This window comes from Festucalex cinctus, chromosome 5, assembly GCF_051991245.1.
Source record: "Festucalex cinctus isolate MCC-2025b chromosome 5, RoL_Fcin_1.0, whole genome shotgun sequence".
In the NCBI taxonomy this organism is placed as follows: domain Eukaryota; kingdom Metazoa; phylum Chordata; class Actinopteri; order Syngnathiformes; family Syngnathidae; genus Festucalex; species Festucalex cinctus.
In genome coordinates, this window is record NC_135415.1 from 4566269 (window position 1) to 4581624 (window position 15356).

General features: G+C 38.9%; 1 protein-coding gene and 1 long non-coding RNA gene across 6 annotated transcripts in view; one reads left to right on the forward strand and one right to left on the reverse strand.

Annotated features, from left to right (window-relative positions):
* The window catches only part of arrdc1a (arrestin domain containing 1a), a 40205-nt gene that overhangs the window by 9503 nt on the left and 15346 nt on the right, over window positions 1–15356 (reverse strand). For 4 of the 5 annotated variants that reach the window (XM_077521914.1, XM_077521913.1, XM_077521916.1 and 1 more), the window contains one exon: window positions 4853–5029. The exons of the other annotated variant lie outside the window; for it this stretch is intronic. In XM_077521914.1, coding sequence (XP_077378040.1) covers window positions 4853–5029 — 177 coding nt within the window. The remainder of the gene's footprint in view (window positions 1–4852; window positions 5030–15356) is intronic. 5 annotated transcript variants of the gene reach the window in all.
* Window positions 8164–10647, forward strand: LOC144019475 (uncharacterized). Its single transcript, XR_013283685.1, has 3 exons — window positions 8164–8236; window positions 8313–8414; window positions 8496–10647. It is a non-coding gene; the product is annotated as an uncharacterized LOC144019475 (long non-coding RNA).

The following is a 15356-nucleotide window of genomic DNA, read 5'->3' on the forward strand; positions in this document are numbered from 1 at the left end:
CTGATTGTAAATTCCAGGCAGATGTTATGAATGTGCCATATTAGCTTTCGTGAAACATTCATACATTTTTGCATAAGTATTTAGGGATGTAACGATATCAAAAAATCACGATACGATATCACGATATGAAGGGCACAATACAATAATTAGCACAATATTGTGGGGGGGTTGGCGATATTTAAAAGAAAAAAAATCACAATACGGTAAAAAAAAAAAAAATAGCTATAAAGGGCCCTCGCAGCCTGGGCCACATTGGGGTACTTGCACGTTGGGGTACTTGCACGTTGGGGTACTCGCACGTTGGGGTACTGGCATATTAGGAGCAAAAAAATTTTAACATGCCATGATAAACCTTTACATGTGATTTTTTTTTTTGACAGGTGTGATGTGTGTGTCAAGCTCAATGGGTTTTGGTTATTGTTAAGATCTGCAAAAACCAGCGTCCTTTTTTATTTTTCGGGAAAGAGTTGACCTGACTTTTTTTTTTTTTTTTGCAAAAGTATATATACCCATCATCGCTTGTACTCATTGCACAGTCATTGCTTTTATTGTCCATAGAGGCGATCAAAAAAAAAAATGAAACAAAATTTAAAAAAAGTACTTATGCTCAGATCGGTCTGATACCAGTGAACATCTTGAGTAGTGGAAAGTAAAAGAATATTCATAAATGACTTAGTTATAGCACGAGTTCACAAATTTTGTTCGAAATACCGTAAGTGGGGTTGTTGTTTTTTTTTTTATGCCTCAAGGACTAGGTGGCGCTGTATTTATAACTGAATTTTGTCATAGAGATACCTTCAGGCCTTGACTATAAATATCATGTCAAGTTTGGGATTTTTAGTAGCAGGTACCGGGGAGTTATTAAGCATATCCTTCATTCACGATACTTCTTTTAACGTCCATAAAGGCTATCAAAAATAAATAAAACTAAATAAAAAATATGTATGTTTGGATAGGTCTGATGCCAGTGAACATTTTGAGTGGTGGAAAGTAACAGAATATTCATAAATGACTTAGTTATCCCACTGAGAATGAGTTTACAATTTTTGTAAAAATAGCGTAAGTGGGGTATTTTTTTTTCATGGCTGAAGAGCTAGGTGGCGCTGCATATATAACTGAATGTTGTCATAGAGATACCTTCAGGCCTTGACTATAAACATACATGTCAAGTTTGGGATTTTTTGGAGCATGTACCGGGGAGTTATCAAGAATATCGTTTTTCATTGCGAAACGTGTTTACAATTTTTGTAAAAATACCGTAAGTGGGGTATTTTTTTTTTCATGCCTCAAGAACTAGGTGGCACTGCATATATAACTGAATGTTGTCATAGAGATACCTTCAGGCCTTGACTATAAACATACATGTCAAGTTTGGGATTTTTTGGAGCATGTACCGGGGAGTTATTAAGCATAAAATTTTTCAGTGCAAAACACAAATTTTGATGCCCCGCCCTCATCATATAGTATTTCGAAAAGTCAAGATTTCCCCCCCTGTCGTTGGCTCAGGTCTTGACATGGTCCAGGTCAAGTCTTAACTCAGTCGGATGAAACGTGTAGGAGAAGTGAGCAAAAGTATGCCCCCTGTAAATGTGCAAAAATCGTCAAAAATGGGACATTCACAAATTCGTAGCTCACTTCCTATTCATTTTAGCACATGGGTCCAAGAGACCTTTTTGTAGGTCTTGGGCTCCCTCATACACCTAAAAATATTCGTCGTTCTTGCTTAAACGTATAAGCGGGGCTGCTTCGTTGAAATTTTCTAGGGGCCGCTACTGAGTCATTTCTGTAAAAATAGCACAATCAACAATAAAATATTGCTAATTTTACCAGGCCAGATGTGTGTGCCAAGTTTCATGAGTTTCTGTGCATGTTTAGACCCTCAAAACTGGCGTGGTTTTCTTGGTGAACGCTTAGCCACGCCCACAGCAATTAGCGAAAACTCACAAACTTCGTGTTGTGACATCATGAAGGCCGAAACCCTCATCTGAGCAAATATGAGGTAGGTCCAGTTAACGTGTTTGGAGAAAAACGTAGAAGAAAATTCGTAAGAAAAAAAATTGCCACTAGGTGGCGCTATCAGTAAGATGAAATATAAGTTCGTAGATGTCTTTAGGGCTGGACTCTCATCAAATGTGTGAAATTTTGAGAAGATAGGATCATCTCGGTCAAGTTAATGAAGCTTTTATTGTCACGAAAAATCTTCAGACTTTGCGTCACCGTAGCGGCCACGCCCTTTGGCGAAAATATGTAAAACTTAATTTTATCATATAGATGTTTTCAGGCCGTGACTATTAAGTTGCATGAGAAGTTTGAGATTTTTTGGAGCTTGAACATGGGAGTTATTAAGCATTTGCTCTTTCTGGACAAATGAAATTTTAAAGGCAATATTTGATGCCCCGCCCCCGTCATATAGTATTTCGAAAAGGCAGGATTTTTTGCCCAGTTGTTCTCTCAGGTCTTGAGATGATAAATACCAAGTTTGAAGTCAATTGGATGAAAAATGTTGTCAAAGGGGGAAAAAGCATGAGCACAGTGAATGTGCCAAATAGGCCAAAATTGGACATTAAAAAAAACATAACTCACTTCCTGTACACTTTAGCTGCATGGTCCCAATAGACTTTTTTTGTGCGTCTCGGGGTGCTACACTTGCCTGCCAATTTTCGTTGCTTGGTTTTTATTTTTCTACGCTAGGGGGCGCTATAGAGTCGCGTTGTTATGACGACTTCATAATATCATATTTTTCGCCGGGCCTGAGGAGTGTGCAAAGTTCGGTGAGTGTTCATGAATGTTTAGGTACCCAAAATCGCGATCCTTTGCGGAGAATAAAGAAGAAGAAGAAGAAGAAGAAGAATTTTTACAAAAACAAAAGGGACCTCGCAGCGGTCGCTGCTCGGGCCCTAATGAGCTAAAAAAGCACAATATTGTGCTTTTGTACATAACAGCAATGCATATAAACCACCTACAATCTCTAATAACAATATTGAGGCACTTATTTGCTAATGCAAGCACACATTAATCGCTTCACAAGCAAATTAGGTTCTCCTTCATCTGGAAATTAGCATAGATTTTAAACATAGATGGCCAAAACATCCCTAATGAAAATTAAACTGCACTAATAAAGTAGCCACTAGAGGGTACTAGAACTGCACAAATGGAAGTCAACCTGACTTTTTTAACAGATGTGTTCCTTTTAAATATTGTGAACATGACAACGACAATATTGTGGCAGTTTTAATATCACGATATCACGATATTGCCCTTATCGTTACATCCCTATAAGTATTAAAGTAATTTTGAACAAAACGTTAACGATTTAACACGATTATCACAATTAACACTAACTCGGGCTTGATCTCTGCTGAGGAATGTTTAGTAAACGTGCGGTCTGTTTGTTAGCAGCTAGCAAGCTAAGATAGCTTGAAGACTTCGATATACAGCAAGACGACACAAACGGACACACACGATTTCATGAATGACAATTGACACCATGAAATTAGTGATCGACGTATTGTTTCAACAATTGTGCATGCGTGCGTGTGGGTGTGTGTGGCTTGACTGATTAAAATAAAAGATTTCCCACTCACTTGAACATGTGATCGTGTGAACGTTATGACGTGAGGACTCACAGGAATTCCAGCGATATATCAACTGTGTCAGCTTGGATGAGACGTGTTGCTCCCATTGTAATACGTCGCTTTGCATCACTTTTTTTTTTTAATCCACAAAAAGGCAAAGACAGACCCAGCTTGCTACATAAAAGTGACGTCCGTGGTCATTCAGCAGACCTGCGAGCGCGTTCTGGCTGCGGAAGTAGATTTGTACGTCAAAGGACCCGCATCTGACCGCCCCCACCCCCATCCCGATTGTCATTGGCTAACTTAGCTGTCAATCTCACCTAAACGTGAAATGAAGTTACTTCACGTGACACCCAGCGACTCATTTTATTGGCTACGAGCAACTTCCTTGTCACATGTCAACCTACGGGAGCCGCCGTGGTCCATAAATAGCCAAGATGCCGTTTGCTGCATTTCGTGTAAGAATTGAGCATTATTTTACGGGACTTTAGCGGTCCCGTACAGGACATAACATTTTAGTCCAAAATCCGGGAAGTACCGGCTAAAACGGGACAGTTGACAACCCTAACTTCCACTTTGCCCTCCATTTTTTGTAGCTAGCGGCTCCAAACGACTGGTTTCAATGTGTCGCAGTAATGTAGAGCCCTACTCTGGACGTTTTATTCTGACACTTTGACACTCTGACACCTATTTCCCACCTTTTAACGAAAAAGCTCGCCGAAAATCAAGCTCGCTACATTCATTTGTTATAGCAGGCTTGCCCTCTGGGAGACGGAGCGGGAGCTAAGCAGTGAGGTTAGCTGGAAGGGTCTATATATAAAATCACAACAGTTTGCCATCTGTTCCAGATTTGCACTAAACGCTGCTCTATATAACAATATGCCTGAAATATCTTTACAGTAGCCTTGTTATTTGACCATTTATAACAGAAACATCTACTTAGTATATTAATACCTTAGCTGTTCACCATGGGTACACCTGGGACGAGAAAACAGCCCTGTGTTTTTTTACTCTGACCGGCCCACAACAACCGGTGCACGGAAACTCATCATCTCCTGCCACGGATATCACAATACTTATTATAATAATCTTTTGGGTTAATTTTAACAGCTATTTAATAGTTTTACTTGACTCTTCTTCAGCGCTCCTCAGTGACGGTCTATGCTCAACTTAAACAAACCATAAACAGGAATTAACGGGTTTGTGTAACCAATTGATTTGTATGAATTAATTTATTAACCTTTGTAGCTAAGCAAAATAAAGATGAGTTGTCTTACTCTAACACAGTATTCAATCTTTATGAGGTCACAACCAACAAGGGATGACTGAGGAAGAGGAGGAACAATGATCTGGTCCTTCCACTCCATAATCTTGCCGGCCTTAACACGACCCCCCTCCAGCTCTGCAATGGTCCTCACATCAATGGTGGTTTTTTTTGTCTGATAGCTTACTCTCTGAAACAAAAGGACACAGTAATTCACAAACATAACTCACTGTATAATAGTCACTTTAAACCATCAACATGCTTCATTTTGTTATCACATTCCTGAAACTTTCTGTTCTTGTTAGACATTCAAATTTTTAATTGATGTCAGCGCAATAGGTCTTAATTTGTTGTCTCATCAACAACATTTCACAAGAGTCTTGTGTCAGCAAACTTTGACATTTCAGAGAGCGGTACACAGGAACAGTTGAGCAATAATCCGGCAACACACACATTTCTCAAACAGCTTATAAAGGCAGTGAATCGATCTCATTGGTTGTGGCTAGACATGCGGGTACCAGTTCTGACATGGAATTATCTGATTGGCTGTTGACCCAGTAATGTGATTCAAGATTCTCTACATCGCATAACATCTCATAGTATTACAGATTGTCCTTGACATCACATAGTCCAAAGATCACCTAAAGGATTAAAGGTTGAAAATAGCCTAGAACTAGTTGAAACTAGAAGATGGTTATATGACGCTTTTTATATCAGTACAAAACAGACACTTGACCTCACGGTCGTGAACCAAACTTAACAGGACATGAACTCAAACCTAACCCCAACTAGACCCCAGACATGAGACAAGACCCAAACATTACTCCTGCATGACTCGAGTGATGACACCCTGCCTTTAAAAGCTGGAGGCTCTGCAGAGACTATCAGTAAGTAAATTCCTCAATCCTCACCTGCAAAGTTCTGTGAAATGACACGCACATTTGCTAAATGTTTGTTAAGTTTACTTGTGTTTCCCTTTTAGGTTTATATGATTGATTGCACCTGGCAATGTGCATTGTCGTCATCAACCTTTGAGGAATGTAACCACACTTGTGACCAATTCATTGCCAGTTGTCAATCACTCGCAGAACAGTCATGTTTTTGTCATCCAGAAAAAAATAAATAAATCTTGCAGTCGTGTCTTGTCATGGCAAAAAAAAAGTAGTTGGAGCTTTCCAACCACCTCTGTGACTTCGACCCCAGAGATAGGAGAGCCCACCTCAGAGTCCCCAGACTTTGCTTCCTCAAAGAAAGATGTGTTGGTGGAATTGAGGACGTCTTCGAAGTATTTTCCCCACCGACTCACAACCTCCCGAGTCGAGGTCACCAGCACCACATCCCCACTATAACAGTGTTGATGGTGCACTGCTTTCCTTTCCTGAGACGCCGGATGGTGGACCAGAATATTCTCAAAGCCGTCTGGAAGTTCGTTTTCCATGGCCTCACTGAACTCCTTCCATGTCCGAGTTTTTGCCTCCGTAACCGCCAAAGCCACGTTCCGCTTGGCCAACCGGTACCTGTCTGCTACCTCCGGAGTCCCACAGGCCAAAAAGGCCCAATAGGAGTCCTCCTTCAGCTTGACCGCAACCCTGATGTTCACCAGCGGGTTCGAGGATTGCAGCCGCGACAGGCACCGACAACCTTACGGCCGCAGCTCCCATCGGCCGCCTCAACAATGGAGGCGCGGAACATGGCCCACTTGGACTCAATGACAATCATTGAACTGTGGCCTAGGGTGTCCTGGTGCAAAGTGCGCATATGGACACCCTTATGTTTGAACATGGTGTTTATGGACAATCCGTGACGAGCACAGAAGTCCAATAACAGAACACAGCTTGGGTTCTGATTTTGGGCGTTCCTCCCAATCACGCCCTTCCAGGTCTCACTGTCATTGCCCACATGACCGTTGAAGTCCCCCAGCAGAACGATGAAGTCCCCAGGGGGAGCGCTCTCCAGCACACCCTCCAAGGACTCCAAAAAGGGTGGGTACTCTGAACTGCTGTTTGGTGTTTTTGTTCAATATTCCTGTGAGTAGGGGGAAGCAGATGCAGTCAAAGATTCATGGGGAGGTCAAATGTATGTCTGTGCTTGTGTGTGCGTACGCGCATGTATGGCTGCATGAGGGTCAAAGAAGTGTGAGGACAGACGGGGTGGCTGAAGAAGTGTGAGGTAAACGGTGGCTATAATGTTGTTAGTTTGAAAAGACAACACTTCCTAAAACATATTACAAAAATATGCATCTACTTAGATCTGATTCTATTTATAATGATAATTTTATGTAGAAATTGGTGAAAAGCCATCATCAGCGATAGTCTCCTTACCCCTGCGAGGACAGGGGTGTTGGTCATAAAATTAAATTAGGCTGAAGAAGAACGGACACGCAGCTAATTGTGAGGGGCATTTTTGGTCTGAGAAAGGCGATTGTTCAATATTCCTGTGAGTAGGGGGAAGCAGATGTAGTCAAAGATTCATGGGGAGGTCAAATGTATGTCTGTGCTAGGCCTTGCGCGCATGTATGGCTGCATGAGGGTCAAAAAAGTGTGAGGACAGACGGGGTGGCTGAAGAAGTGTGAGGTAAACGGTGGCTATAATGTTGTTAGTTTGAAAGACAACGCTTCCTAAAATATATTACAAAAACAAGCATGTACTCTGACGGTTACATTTATATCAGTATCAATTTTACAAAAGGAAATGGTGAGCAGGTCATCGGCGGTATCAGTCTCCTCACCCCTGTGAGAACAGAGGGGTACTGGTCATAAAATTAAATTAGGCTGAAGTAGAACGGATACGCTAATTGTGAGGGTCATTTCTGAGGGTCTAATAGAAATTTATGGATTTTAAATTGCGTTTTGCACACCCTCCTCTATGTATAAATATGAGGCCTTCGCAATGCCACACTCACTTCTCTGAAAAATTCTCAAGAGGTATCGGCTCTGAGCTTCCAAGATGAATCCAGGTAATTAACTCTTGATATTATCTATATATGTATATATACTCATACAAATGTGGCACTTATATTCACTTCTATTAATGTTTTTGCTATGAAATAAAAAAAAACTACATCTTAATGAAGCTTCTGGAAAAGCAAGCATCTTAGTGAGTGATTTATTTATTTAATGGAATGATGCATGCCTTTATTTTTATACTTATAGCGTTTATTTTATTTTGAAGTTATGAGAGATTTTGGAATAAGTCTGTATCAATATGTATTTTTTGTTTTACATTTATTTTAATTTTATAGAGTTAGGAGTTTTTGTTTTTTTTTTGAATGAGTGAATGAGTTCGTATTTCTTATTTTAAATTTGAATTTTTACAGAATTAGAAGCGTTGTTGGATGAAATTCAACTGTATTATTATTCAGCGTCACAAGATGGCGATGTTGTGACAGGAATCCGGCGTAAGTATTTCTTTTTTTGAAACGTTTAGAGCTTTTTCTTGCTTTAAAATTAACTGTTAGTAATGGATATTTACAGAATTGAATGAGGATGTGAACGAGAGGGTTAGACAGCCGGAGATTTTCGTAATTACGAGTGATGAGGAAGAATTGGATGACGAATTACCTGCAGGAGTGAACGGTAAATTTCCTTTTTTTTAAATAAAATAAAACCTATGTATTACTATTTTTTAAATGAACCGGTAATGTTGTATGATTATAGGTGGTGATATACTGAGCGAGACGGTCCCAGAGACTGCTCAACCTGAGGTCATAATAATATCTGACGAAGAAGAAGAAGAAAGAGAAGAAGAAGAAGAGCTATTAAGGCGTGAAAACGTGAGGGCCGAAGAGGAAGGTGAATTCGTCGGGTTTCCACCGATTGAAAGAGAATCTGAAATGGAAAACTCTGAGGGGGGTGACATGGATTTAGATAATGTAGGTCAAGATTTGGCTGAAATTGTAAATGCCTTAAACGATGAGATCTCTATGCAAATCGAGCCTTTTCAAATGCCTGATGAAATCGTCGACGATAATGGCGATCCGTTTGTGGCTATAAGACACATTGAGGATTTTATTGATTTCTTTAATCCTTTAGAGAGGGCTCTTGCACGTCTTAACCAGTCAACTTCAAACGGCGAAGCCGTTGAGGACATACTTGAACCAGACATACATAGAAATGACCAACAGCAATCCTCTGTATCATTTTCACAACATTCCCAGACACACCCACGGAATCAACAGTCTCGGGTACATCGACACATTCAAGCAGAACATCCCCCAGCACCAACCCCCAGTACACAATCCACCTTGCAACAATCTTCAGACACAAACAGACAGGTGGGGGGACAAGTTAGGCGTCCGAATTTTAACAACTTGGAGATAAGACGACGTCTAAATACAACGAGACCCGAAGACCCCCTTGATTTTGCAGCCTTCTACACGAACATTGGCAATAATTTGAATGAAGCTGTGCAGGAGGTAATCAGATCGACTAGTCGCGGTGATATAGTCCAAGCAGAAATAGTGGGTGAAAATGTGAGGGAGCACTGTTACCTAGATGCTGTTAATGACCCGAATGACGTAACTGACGCAGTCCATAATTTGCTAGATCGCATCGCACAATCTAATACAGAGGTACTGGCCGACAATAGTCTAGAACTTGTTGTACAGATTGTATTTGATGTTAATGGCGGAGGAGGTGCCAAACGCAAACTAATTTTGACTACAAATGATGAAATGGTTCAAAAGAAGAAGAGATGTTTGTACATAACGTATGACAAAAATGATAAATTATGCTTTGCAAGATCGTTAGCATACCTGCTTGACGGATCGTTGACTGTTGATCAGGCTACACAGAGGGCTCGTTATTTACAGCAAAGCGTGGGGTTGACTTGTGAGACTGCCGTTAGTCTGAGGGACGTACACAAATTTGAAACGCTTGTGAAACGCAAAATCGTTATAGCTTATAGAGCGGATTGCGAACGCCCCCTGTCTTTTTTTGAGACGCAATACCCCAAATCAGAGGACTCAGTGTTCTTACTGCTATTAGACGGACACTATTATGGAATAAAATCGGTTAAGGAGTTCATAGGGAAATCCTACTTTTGCAGACAATGTTACAAAGGGCATAAAAACCAAGAACAACATAGTTGTGAGGGGCATTGTCACATCTGTCTCGACCCTACCTGCAAACAACAACCGTTCAAAGCCATTCATTGTAACGATTGTAACAAAATATGTCAGAACGAGAGTTGCTTCGTTAAACACAAAGAACGCAGACAGACCTTAAAATCCGAGACTAGCAACTGTGAGAAATACAAAAAATGTAGCGAATGCAGTGTGGAATATTACGTCAAATCACAGGGGGAGAATGTTAAACATAAATGCCCTCAAGCCAAATGCACAGTATGTGGAGAGGTTCTACCTAAGGGCGGTGATGAGGCGAGAGGAAACCCTCATCTGTGTTACATGCAGCCTCTAAAACCGGAAGCGCCTTGTAAACAAATAATTTACTACGATTTTGAAACATTCGTAGGTGCTGACGGTAAACACAAACCCTACCTAGTGTGTACCAAATCGACAAAGGGGGTGGAAAAACATTGGTTGGGTCTTGATTGCGTCGAACAATTTCTTGATTATGTCAGGAACCCTCGTTTTGAACAGTCTAAACTAATCGCTCACAACGCCAAAGGTTTTGACGCTTACATCATTCTAAACAAAATGGTAGACATGGGGGTTAATGTCAGCGTCATTATGCAAGGGAGCAAAGTCATTTGTTTCTCAGATACGGACTACAAACTGGGGTACATCGACTCCTTGTCCTTCCTCACGATGCCCCTCAGCTCCTTGCCTAAAGCTCTAGGTTTCATCGATCAAACTAAAGGGTATTTCCCCCATGGCTTCAGCTCTCTAGACCATTTAAATTACATCGGTCCCTACCCTGATCCAAAATATTATGGGGTAGAGCGTATGTCTTTCTTTTTTCTTTTTTTTTCTTTTGTACATTTATTTGAACATATAAACAGATGAACAGCAGAAATAAAACAGAAAACAACAATCAAAAGAGAAGAAAATCCCAATAAAATAATCATTCAATCAATCATAACTTACATGTTCAAAAGGGAGTAGGAAGAAGTTAAAAACTTATCTAGTCCTACCCCTTTTACTCAATATATTTAAACTTATTTCATTATTAATACAATTTTAATTGACTAATTATTAAAAACATAAAAAATAAAAAAATAATAATAATAATAAATGATATATATAATCCAAGTTATATATATATATATCCATATACACATATACATACATACATATACACAAGTGCACTTAACATATTCACATTTACCAAAAACATATATACATAAATTTACTAAACATATACCATAATACCTATCTAGATCATTTACACATACATGTACATTTTTCATATTCTGGTCTGACATAGATAATTTTTTTGAACTTTACTTTTAAACATTTTTTTAAACTCCAGCATTGAGTCACAATTTTTCAGAGCAATTTCCAGATGATTCCACAGATCAACACCTTTTACAGATACACACCTTTGCTTAATATTTGTTCTTATTTTGGGTTTTTTGTACACACTTGTACCCCTTATATCATAAGGACTGTGTCTAATTTCAAATAACTTCTGAGTACTGTGGCAGAGTAAATTGTTATAAACTTTATACATTATTTGTGCTATTTTAAAATCCACCAAGTCATAAAATTTCATTGCATTTAATTTAATAAATAGTGGATGTGTTGGTTCTATATATTTTGATCCATTAATAATTCTTATAGCTTTCTTTTGCAATTTGAAAACGGTGTTAGTATTTGTTTTATATGCCATTCCCCATAATTCTACACAATAGGTCAAATATGGTAATAATAATGAACTATATAATATATATAATGATTTCATGTTTAAAACATCCTTACTTTTATAGAGTATCCCTATAATTTTTGACATTTTCCTTTTAACAGTTTCTATGTGTGGCTTCCAACATAATTTATCATCGATAATAACTCCAAGGAATTTATTTTCATTCACCCTTTCTATTTCAATTGAATTCACCATAATTTTAACTTGATGAGTGATTTGTCTAGTGCCAAAAACTATGAACTTGGTTTTATTTAAATTCAATGATAATTTATTTACATCAAACCATTTTTTTATTATATTCAATTCATACTCCACAGTAGTCAGAAGCTGCTTCAGGTTTTCTCCTGAACAATAGAAAGTTGTATCATCAGCAAATAAGACACTTTTCAATATTTTTGAGACATAGCAAATATCATTTATGTACAGTATAAATAATTTAGGGCCAAGCACAGACCCTTGGGGAACTCCATGAGTGATCTTCATGTGTTCTGATTGTACATTATTAAACTGCACATACTGATATCTATTTTCCAAATAACTTTTCATCCACTTATAAGCTAAACCTCTTATTCCATATTTATTTAATTTATTCATTAATATAGAATGATCTATAGTATCAAAAGCTTTTTTTAAATCCATAAAAATCCCAACAGTAAATTTTTTATTATCTATTTCGGTAGATATTGCTTCTACAAGCTCCATGACTGCCATTGAGGTGGTCCGTTTTTCTCTAAACCCATATTGGGTTTCACTTAAGAGCTTATGTTTCTCAATAAAATTATCCAGTCTATATGAAAATAATTTTTCTAGAATTTTTGAGAACTGTGGCAACAATGATATTGGTCTGTAGTTATTAAACGTGTGTCTTTCTCCACTTTTATGAACAGGAATGACTTTGGCTATCTTCATTTTTGATGGAAATATACCAGTTTTAAATGATAAATTACAAATATATGTAAAAGGTTGTACAATATATTTCATAATACTTTTAACTAATGTCATATCAATGTTAAGACAGTCAGTAGACTTTTTATTTTTTAATGTTTTCACAACATTTAATACTTCTATATCATTAACATCATTAAGAAACATTGTGGATGAATTATTTACAATGTTCTTATCTATTTCACGTTTGTTTCTTGGCTCTGGGATTTTGTTTGCCAAGTTACTGCCCACGTTAACTAGATATTCATTAAAATTATTAGCTATGTCAGAAATTTCATCAATTACCACATCGTTATCTTTTATAAAATATTGTGGAAAATTTGTTTTTTTAGAACTTTTTTTAATTACATGATTTAGTGTTTTCCATATTTCTTGTGTATTGCTTTTATTCTGTTCTAATAATTCATGGTAATAATCTTTCTTTCTTATTCGAATAATATTTGCTAATTTATTTTTATAGATCTTGTACTTTGTTTCAGCTTCCACAGTTCTCAATTTAATAAATCTTTTATATAAATTATTTTTCTTTTTGCATGCATTCTGTATTCCCTTCGTCATCCATGTCTTATTTGGACCTTTATACTTTCTTGTAATTTTAATTGATGGACAATGTTTATTATATAAAGAAATAATGGTTGACTGAAATTCACTATATGCAATATCAGGATCGTTATTTGAATAAACCTCAGACCAGTTGTGTTTCTCTAAATCCAACTTAAAGGCAGCCATGGAGCGTGTTGTTCTTACTCTAGTTTCAAATGTGTAAGTAGTCGGCTTCATTTGATGTCGACGGTCCATCGTACAAAGTTTTTTGAATGGTACGAGGTAGCGTGTAAGGGAACCTTCAATTTTGCTCAGGAAGCTCTAATGTACTGCAGAAATGATGTGAATATTTTGGCGACAGCTTGTGAGAAATTTAGAGAGGAGTTTCTTAATGCGACTGGTACAGACCCGTTCAATTCTGTAACTATCGCCTCCTCCTGCATGAAGGTGTTCCGGAACAATTTCCTAACACCTAAAACATTGGCTATTACGCCGACCGATAATTACATACAACAATCCAAATCATTCTCACGCGACTCGATCCAATACCTAATGTGGGTGGCGCACAGCCAAAAAATACCTATTATTCACGCCTTAAACAAGGGGGAGGTCAAGATCGGGCAGTACTATGTAGACGGGTACGCTTTGATAGACGGCGTAAAATATGTATGGGAATATCTCGGATGTTTCTATCACGGATGCCGTGAATGTTACGATCCTACTCAAAAGTGTCCTATGAGTAAACGACCGTTTCAAGAAAAGTTTGACAGGGTTAAAAAGAAAATACAGGATCTAAAAGTCAAGCACGGTGTACAGCTTGTGTTGATGTGGGAGCATGAGTGGCTGCGGTTAAAAAAGTCAAATCCGGATGTAAGAGAGTTCTTGCGCAATTCAAAATTCCCTGAGCCTCTTATACCACGTAAAGCTCTTTTTGGAGGGAGAACGAATGCCTTCGTGTTACGTTATACGGCTGCCCCCAGTGAACGTGTAATGTACGTCGATGTTACATCGCTTTATCCTTTTGTCAACAGCACATGTGCCTATCCGTTAGGACATCCTACCATCATTCACGACAATTTCGATGACCCCCAAAAGTATTTTGGGTTCATCAGAGCTAAAGTCAACCCTCCACGAGGCCTCTATTTCCCCCTGCTGCCCTACAAAACGGCAAGAGGTAAACTGGTGTTTACACTTTGTCGCACGTGCGCCGAACTTAACAATCAAGAAAGTTCGTGTTCGCATAACGATGACGAGAGAGCCTTAACCGGTGTTTGGGTTACGCCTGAATTCAACAAGGCTCTCGAGCTGGGCTACACCGTATCACAAATTACGGAGGTGTGGCATTTTGACTCGTCGAGTAGCGACGTCTTCAAAGCATACATCGATACATTCCTTAAAGGGAAGCAAGAGGCCTCGGGGTATCCTTCCTACGTCGTTGATCAGGCAGGTAGGGAAAAGTACATCGAAAACTATGAGACTCACCAAGGTATTAGACTAGACCCCTCAAAAATAAATGTGAATGCGGGTAAGAGGCAGGTGTCTAAATTATGCCTCAACAACTTTTGGGGCAAATTGGGACAGCGTGATAATTTGGATAAAACAGAGATTGTAAGCAGCACAGAACGCTTCTTTGAATTGTTATTTTCGGGGGTGTACGAGATCAAAGCCTTTCACTTCCTCAACGATCAAAGGTCGATCGTGCAGTACAGCTACCACCGACGTTGCAACGTCCCCCCCCTCCAAAACCGCTAACATCTTTGCAGCATGCATGACCACGGCTTATGCACGTCTAAAAATGTACGCATATTTGGAGCGACTGCAGACGAGTGTTTTGTACACCGACACGGACAGCCTCGTCTATGTAGTCAAAGACAGCGAAAGTCCTTTGGAATTAGGTGACTATTTGGGGGATTTGACTGACGAGTTGGGAGGAGATAGCATTCAGGAGTTTGTTTCAGCGGGTCCTAAAAGTTACGCCTACCAAACTAGGAACAGCATGAAAACGGTAATGAAGGTAAAAGGTATCACACAGACCCATGACACTTGCAAACGCGTCAATTTTGACAGCATCAAGAATTTAGTCGAAGGGTACATTGACTCATCAGGCACACAAACCAGAACGATTGAAACGCCTCAACACACTATCGTGCGTAACAAAAAGGGTTTTCACCTAAAAAACATGTCATTCATGAAAAAGTTCAGGGT